We start from the raw sequence: 8,777 nt of genomic DNA on the forward strand, positions 1-8,777 counted from the left end.
TTGTTTTTTCTTTAACTAGCGTGTTTGGATAAGGATGCTATAGACCTAACTATTGATATAACATTTTGATTAATGTTCTTGACCAAGTCAAAATCACTACTTTATTAGAGCAATTGTATTGTACCTTAACATAGTTAACATAGTATATGAAAAAGAGTATTGCGTGTACGGAGAATACTCAATTGCTCTAATAAAGTAGGGATTTTGACTTGTGATGAACCAACGAGAAGACAAAAACGGTTGCTCAAAACGAAACAATCACTACGCTTAAAAATACCATTATGTTCTTAACCCACAATAACCGATATTTTGTGAAAACAACGCAAAAGAAGAAGGGCTTTTTGCAGAATTGACCTATAACTTAAAGTCAAACACAAAACTAACTTTTTTTTTTTGAAAATTAGTTTTGCCTTATTCACCCCACAAGTTCATATAATTTACGAAAATGCCATCAATTTTTTTTTTCTTTTTTTTTTCGAAAATGACATTTTTACTCTCTCACCCTCATCATCTTCAAGTAATTACAAGATTGCCATTGTCATCAATACCACAACCACCATGAACAACCAATTTGAAGCTCTTAATGCTCCCAAAATCGATTTATCCTTCTTCTTTTTCCATTCTTGTGAACTAAACACAACATATCTCTCATTTTCTCTCCACAATGAGCTAAAAAAACCCAAGATTTTGATTCTAAATTTTTTATGGTTCATAGAGTCATAGAAGCTAACGATTCTGGGTGGGTTACTTTCGTTTGTGATTCTGTGTGCTTGGAGAAGCCTTATGTATGCTAAGGAACTTATCACACCAATTTAAGGTATGACATCGAGTTTTTTTCCAGATCTGTTCGTCAGACGACTTACTTGGGAAGTCGTCTGGCTGTAGACAACTTACCTGGAAGTCGTCTGGTCAACGCAGAGGTTATTTTTGCAATTGACTTTGAAATCTGTAACCTGAGACGACTGAAAGTTAAGTCGTCTGTTTTTGTTTGGTTTCAAAAAAATTTCCAAAGAACCTAGACGACTTACATTTCAGTCGTCATAGGTTAGTTTTGCATTTGACTAGATTATTTCAGAAGTTTGACTTTTCTGGACGACTTACATTTCAGTCGTCTAGTGAAAATTAAAATAATAATATTTTTTTAAAAGTAGACGACTTACAGTTAAGTCGTCATAGGTTAGTTTTGCAATTGAAAAAAAAAATTCAAAATTTAATTATACACAGACGACTTATAATTCAGTCGTCCACGAGATGACTTACTTGTAAGTCGTCCAGGATTTTTTTCCGAGATTTTGGTCAAACCTCGTAAATCCTGAACGACTTACATTTCAGTCGTCTCGTGGACGACTGAATTATAAGTCGTCTGTATATAATTAAATCTTGAAGTTTTTTTTTTCAATTGCAAAACTAACCTATGACGACTTAACTGTAAGTCGTCTACTTTTAAAAAAATATTATTATTTTAATTTTCACTAGACGACTGAAATGTAAGTCGTCCAGAAAAGTCAAACTTCTGAAATAATCCAGTCAAATGCAAAACTAACCTATGACGACTGAAATGTAAGTCGTCTAGCTTTTTTGAGTTTTTTTTAGCCAAACAGTAGTAGACGACTTATTTTTCAGTCGTCCGAAATAACAGATTTCAAAGTCAATTGCAAAAATAACCTCTGCGTTGACCAGACGACGTATAGTTTAGTCGTCTGGACAACTTAGATTGAAGTCGTCCGCGTTTTCTCCGCTAGTTTTTAAGTCTTCTACGTTAGTTTTTGAATAACTTGTATTTTTAAGAGTGATAAGTAACTTCAAGATATGTAAAACTCATATTTACAAAATATGTTCTCTCCCTTAGTTTTACTAAATTTGACTAAGTTTTTCAACGCAAACTTATAATAAAATATGATATGCTTTGACTAGTTACTATTGTTTGTTTCCATCTCTTAAGTATTATTGTTATAGACTATTGTTATGAGTTAGAAGAAGGGTTAAAATGCTTCTTAAAATGTTGTATCAATATAAAGCTACCAACATTCTTGTTTATTAAGATGAGAAAAAGGCCATTGGAGTTTATTATTGCATATGAGAGATCCAAAGATAAGAAAAAGGCTACTGAAGTCTATTATTTCATTGATTTGTAAATGTGTAAACACATTGTTAGCACATTTAATACATCTTGGAAAACATTATTACTGATTTTACAAAAAATTCACAACTAAAAGAGTAGACATGCAATTCACAAAACAGACAACAAACAAAACTATTATAGATCATTCCTCTACAAAGACAAACTTGGATTCCACTTGAGTAGACAAGACCACATGACTTTTAAGAAGTCCAGACGACTTCTAAGAAGTCCAGACGACTTCCAGGAAGTTCAGACAACTTTGTCAGAAGACTTTTGGGAAGTTCAGACGACTTCCAGACGACTTTACAGGAAGTCCAGACGACTTTACAGGAAGTCCAGACGACTTTACAGGAAGTCCAGACGACTTTGTCAGAAGACTTCCAAGAAGTCCAGACGACTTCCAGACGACTTCCAGACGACTTCCAGATGACTTCCAGACGACTAACAGGTAAGTCGTCCCAGAAGTCTTCCAGATCTGAAAAACCTGCATATTAAATCCAGATCTAAAAAACCTGCATATCCAAAAACGTTCAAATGGCTTAAAAACAGAAAAAATGAGTGAAAGATTAGATAAATCTACCTTTACAGAACACACAAAAATACATATCTAAAAATAATAGATCTACCTTTAAATTAGTAGAAGATGAGTACCATCTAATTAAAAACCTGCAAAAAAGATAGATTAGTAAGAAAGACATGAGACAAAACTGGAAAATTCATATAAAGTTTGGTGTTTTCAAGTCAAAGAGATTAGAGTGGGTTTGGAGAGTTTTAGTTTGGGAAAAAAGTAAGAACTTTATACAACAAAAAGTTACCAAATGAAGAAAAATCAGACATAAGAACTTACCAAAACGCTCAGATCTATTATGAAAGGGAGACTTCGTCAGAAGACTTCCATGAAGTCCAGACGACTTCCTGGAAGTCCAGACGACTTCCTGGAAGTCCAGACGACTTCCTGGAAGTCCAGACGACTTCCTGGAAGTCCAGACGACTTCCTGGAAGTCCAGACGACTTCCTGGAAGTCCAGACGACTTCCTGGAAGTCCAGACGACTTTCTGGAAGTCCAGACGACTTTGTTAGAAGACTTCCAAGAAGTCCAGACGACTTCCATACGACTTCCAGACGACTAACGGGTAAGTCGTCCAAGAAGTCTTCCAGATCTGAAAAACCTGCATATCAAATCCAGATCTGAAAAACCTGCATATCCAAAAACGTTCAAATGACTTAAAAATAGAGAAAATGAGTGGAATATTAGATAAATCTACATTTATAGAACACACAAAAATATATATCTAAAATTAATAGATTTACCTTTAAATTAGTGGAAGATGAGTACCATTTGATTAAAAACCTGCAAAAGAGATAGATTAGTAAGAAATACATGAGACAAAACTGAAAAATTCATATAAAGTTTGGTGTTTTCAAGTCAAAGAGATTAGAGAGAGGTTGGAGAGTTTTAGAATGATGAACATTACATTTTTGTTGCAGCCATTTGAGAGGAGGAGAGAGAATGTGTAAATTTTTCTTTATATAGGGAGACAAAAAATTCAATTAGGTTGAATATTTTTGACTCAGACGACTTCATGGACGACTTACATTTCAGTCGTCTGGTGAAGAAATTAAAACAGATGACTTACATGTAAGTCGTCCAGAAGAGTTTAATATTTTTAGCGGGAAATTAAATATTTTTAGCGGGAAACTAAAATAGAAGACTTTCCAGACGACTTACAAGTAAGTCGTCTGGTTTAAATTATTTAAGCGGGAAAATAATTTTTTAAAAAAATTTTAGGCGGGAATATTTGGACGACTTACATGTAAGTCGTTTGTTTTAATTTCTTCACCAGACGACTGAAATGTAAGTCGTCCGAGTAAAATGATCCGGTTAGGTTAAAACGTACATTGGTAAAATTAAAGATTCGGTACGATGTGGACTACTGAAATATACGTCGTCCGAGTAAATTATTCAACAGACGACTGAAATATAAGTCGTCCACACCCTAAACATAACCCCTAAACTTAATTATCTAATTAAAGACTTCATAAAATCAAATCAAACTTGAAAAGTGTTTACTATACACATAAATAAACACATATAGGTGAAAACTAATTTTTGAAAAAAACATTTTAGTTTTCCAAAATCTAACCCTAACAATACATACAATACTACAACATATGTTTGCCAAACTCCTAAACCAAAGTATTTCATGATTCACTACTTCCACTCATCTATCTTCAAAACAAATCAATTTTATCATATCTTAATTTATATCACTTAAAACTGTTTATAATTACTTGATTTTTATTTTTCACGCATCAAAATATTTTTTTACAAGATTTATAAATTATTTTTAAAATAAACCGGTACCAGACGACTTACACTTCAGTCGTCCAGACGACTTCCAACATCTCAGACGACTCAGACGATTTACTAGGGCTATATTCGTAAAAATGGCTTCTGTTTTTTTGTTTGGTCACAAGGGGCTGAGCTGTAATTTCACTAGGCTTTTAGGTTATTTTTGCATTTGATTCAAGTTTGGGTATAGGTTTGGAGTTAAAATCAAGTTGTGGGTTAGTTTTGGCAAAAACCCCAAAGAAGAAACACCATGAGAGCAATCTCAGCATTCGTTTACGATCAATTAAAAGAAATCGAGTCAATGTAGATTTTAAACTATCTTTCTGAATTTATCATAATTAGCGTAAGATTTAGTATAGAGAAAATTGAAAAAAAAAAACACTCTCAACTAGGGGTGGGTACTTTACCCGATACCCATACCCGAAGCCGCACCCGAATCCGACCCGAAAAAACCGAACCGAAATCCGAAGCGAATAGCAAAATACCCTAACGAGTATTAAGTTAGGAGAGATTGGATATCCGAACCCGAACGGGTAATATCCGAACCCGAATGGATATCCGAAGATAACCGAACATATATATACTTACCCTTATATTTCTAGTTTATATATCTCGTTTTTTTAAAATATTTATATTGATGTTACACATACTTTAAGATCATAAGTATATATATAATTATGGAAAAAAATGATTTGATATTCATTTAAAATGCATGTCAAACTTTTGTTTCATGTATTAACAAAAGTTACATTCAAAGTTTAAAAACAATACCCAAATTAATATCTATTTGTTTTTGAAGCATTATTTTAAAACCTATTAATCATTCGATCTATAAAAAATAAAAAATAAAACAGTTAAGTGAAATTTATATTTTTAAATACAAGAAGCTTAAACAATGAAAAAATTATTTTTTTCTTTTAAAACCTAAATATCTGAACCCGATTCAAAATAACTGAACTCGAACTAACGATACCCGAACCCGAATAAATAAAGATAGTTTTAGGTATAGGCAAAAGAAAGAACATAAAAAGAAAAGAACGGAAAGAAAAATCTTGCATAAAAGGTGATTAAAAGTGGTTAAACAAAAATTGAAAGAACAAAAAAGACATTTGGTGACTCGAACACGAATTAGGTGGGGCAAAAGGGCAGGTTTTAGTCAAAAGACCTAAGCAATTTCACCCCTGCATACACTAACACAAAAGGGCCTGTGCCTGGGTCCGCCCCTGATCATTCGTGGCCTTCAATTTTTCGTTATTTATGTCAGAAAATGCCATACTCCTAATTCTTCATCGCAACACCCAAAACGTCGTCGTTGGGCAGACGTTTAGTAAGCAAATTTGCTACTTCCCGTGTGCTTTAGATTTAAAGGACGAAACCAACCACTTGGCACCAAAAAGAACTTCTCTTTCTTCGCTCTTCAGTTGTGATCATCATTCTCTGTATCGCGTTGAGTTGGTGGTGATTGAAGAAAGAGTAATGGTTATGAACTTCACCTAGATACTCTTTATCATCTCGGCCGAGTATTGGGTAAACGTCGTCGTCTCTGTTTCTGCGTGAGAATGATCAAAGACTCCTCCTTTCTTCTCCCTTCCTCTGTTCTTCGTTGGTTTGATCACTTTTCGATCGTTACAGTTTCTGCGTTTTGATTACTTTATCTTGCAATGATGAACTGAGAATGTGAGAATCTTTACGTATAGTTTCATCTGTTGAACGTTCTTGCTTCTCTGTTCTTTCGTTTCTTGGTTCTGTGACAGTCTCTGTTTCTGCCTCTGTTTTGATCAGTTTTATGTCAAATTTTCGAACTTTGTGGTCGATGGTTTGCTGTCAAGTACGATTCTTGACATTGTGGTCGATGCTTTGCAGATTCAAGAACTGTAACAGAATCTATTCTCAAGTCGCGGGATTTGATTCAATGGCTTCTTCAGAAGTATCTACTTGTGCCAAGAATATTCCAAAACCTCCTCCTCTTCCTCGTGCAACCTACCGTGGCCTCCAAGCTTCCAGAAGCAAACCCTCGAGCTCATCATCACGCCTTGTGCCCCAAGAAACAGTAGAGACCTGGGACAAGCTTTTCAAACAAGGAACTGGGGCAGATACATACGTTGAAGTTGACGACAAGTCTCATTTTCTAGCCCATTCATACATCCTGGTGAGTATAAAAATCTTATTTATTTATTTTATAAAAGATTTTCTATTAAGTATAAAAATCTTATTTAAACTCATATAAGAGAAGTAATATTCTAAAGTAAAAGGTTGTTATCTTTTGTAGGCTGCAGCTTCACCTGTTATGCCACAGCTTCTACACAAATCGAGGGATAAAAAAGGAAATGCACACCTCAAGTTCCTTGGAGTGCCTCAAGAAGCTGTCTACATGTTCATTCGGTTTCTCTACTCTTGCAGCTACGAGGAGGAGGAGATGAAGAAGTATGTGCTCCCTTTGTTAGTTCTATCACACTGCTACTCGGTCCCATCTCTCAAAAGAGTCTGCATAGAGGTTCTCGGTCAAGGATGGATCAACAAGGAGAATGTCATCGACGTGCTCCAGCTAGCTCGAACCTGCGACGCCGCGAGGATCAGCTTTCTATGTACTTCAATGGTCATCAAAGACTTTAAGTCTGTATCTTCAACCGAAGGATGGAAGGTGATGACACGTGGCGATCGTAAGCTAGAGCAAGAGCTTCTTGAGGCGGTGGTGGAGGCAGACGCTAGGAAGAAAGAGAGGAGGAAGAAAGTGGAGGAGAGGAGAATGTACTTGGAGCTTTATGAAGCTGTGGAGGCTCTTGTTCATATATATAGAGAAGGTTGTGGGACGATAGGGCCTCGAGGTAAAGCTCTTAAAGGAAGCAAAGCTGTGTGTGAGTTCTCGGCTTGTAAAGGAGTTGAAAGTGCGCTTAGACATTTCTTGGGATGCAAGTCTTCTAGGGCTTCGTGTGGTCATTGTAAGCGGATGTGGCAGCTTATTCAGCTTCACTCTTGTCTATGTGGTAGTTCTGATTCCTGCGAGGTCCCTCTCTGCCGGTAAGTTCCAGTAACATATCCTTCGAATGTTATATAAACAGTTTGTAATCATTTCTTTTGTATTTTGTAGGAACTTCAAGGAGCAAATGAAAAAGATTAGCAAGAGAGAAGAGTCTAAATGGAGATTGCTTGCGGAGCACGTTACTACAGCTAAAAGAAGTCTTGGTCCATTCTCTCCTTCACGCCGTTCTGCTTTGATATAATATAGGTTTTAGAGTCATTGAAGTGTAAATATATACAAGGGATAGGGATAAAGACTGTGTGTCAAGAACATGGCCCATCATAGTGGTTTTGGAACAAATGTTGTCTTCGCCATGTTGTTGGTTACTTTTCTATATACATGATGAGTCTTGATCTTTGACAGTGTTGTAAAGAAGTTTTCGCATCATCATACAATTCTTTTTTTTTTTGTATACAATGTGTTGTTCACATCAAAGTAGTCTCAGAAGACTTTAAAGGCAGACAGAAGATAATAAAGATCATGCTAGTCATGTATAACACATATTTTAAGTTGAGTTATGTACTGAAAATATATATTTGCTAGTTTATACTGAAAAAATACTTTAGTTTATATACTGAAAATATAAGTTGAGCTCTCCCATTGACTTTGCTAAGTCACAGAGAGCAAGTAGCTAATATAAATCACTTAACTTCCCAATTTGTTTATTTTTGGTCTTCAGAGTTTACCTCCAAATCAAATGTTTCTTTTGTCTTTAAATACAGAACTTCAAACTTCATCACATCAAAGATCTAAAACCCATTTCTGGTTGCCTTGTTTCAAAAGCCAGACGAAAATGGAAAGCTTTCGTTTTCCATATTGGGTAATTCTTGCAATGTGTCTCCTCGTTTCAGTTCTTTCTCAAGATCAATCAGGTTTTTTAAGAAATGATTATTGTATCTCTAAAAGTCGTTATAATGAAGAAAGTTTAATCCTTTACTCCTTGTATGGATCAAAATGTCTAACCTCACAGGTTTCATAAGCATTGACTGTGGAATCTGTTACGTTTTGCAACTCTCTTTAAAGTAAACTGGATTAAATAAAACACTCAGATTGTATTGATCTTCAAGAAAAGGTTACAATAGAAAGATAAGTCCCAACTTCTCTTTCTAACATGACATGAACATGATGACCAATAACTTGATACTCTTCCTAACGTACTCACGTGACTTATAAGGAGATATTCCTCTTGTCACTCACAACGGCTCCAGATCCAACACCCCATGTGTTGTGGTTCCCTTGTCTTATTGACACCTCATAGGCTACTACTACTAGACTCCAAGTCG

The 8,777-nt window shown here is 35.3% G+C and overlaps 1 protein-coding gene across 4 annotated transcripts; it reads left to right on the forward strand.

Annotated features, from left to right (window-relative positions):
• Positions 1 to 5,703: 5,703 nt before the first annotated feature.
• Positions 5,704 to 7,902, forward strand: LOC106365680 (BTB/POZ and TAZ domain-containing protein 3-like). Of its 4 annotated transcripts, none has more exons than XM_022707738.2 (4): positions 5,704 to 6,081; positions 6,339 to 6,624; positions 6,745 to 7,493; positions 7,564 to 7,902. In XM_022707738.2, exons 2-4 carry the CDS (start codon positions 6,388 to 6,390, stop codon positions 7,694 to 7,696), a joined length of 1,119 nt encoding a protein of 372 aa, XP_022563459.2. In that variant the 5' UTR covers positions 5,704 to 6,081; positions 6,339 to 6,387; the 3' UTR covers positions 7,697 to 7,902. The 4 variants fall into 4 exon arrangements, with proteins under 4 accessions (XP_022563459.2, XP_013660594.2, XP_013660592.2 ...); XM_013805140.3 differs by having other exon boundaries at positions 5,705 to 6,152; XM_013805138.3 differs by having other exon boundaries at positions 5,711 to 6,002.
• The last annotated feature ends 875 nt before the right edge of the window (positions 7,903 to 8,777 follow it).

The sequence above is a fragment of the Brassica napus genome, chromosome C8 (assembly GCF_020379485.1).
Source record: "Brassica napus cultivar Da-Ae chromosome C8, Da-Ae, whole genome shotgun sequence".
NCBI lineage: Eukaryota > Viridiplantae > Streptophyta > Magnoliopsida > Brassicales > Brassicaceae > Brassica > Brassica napus.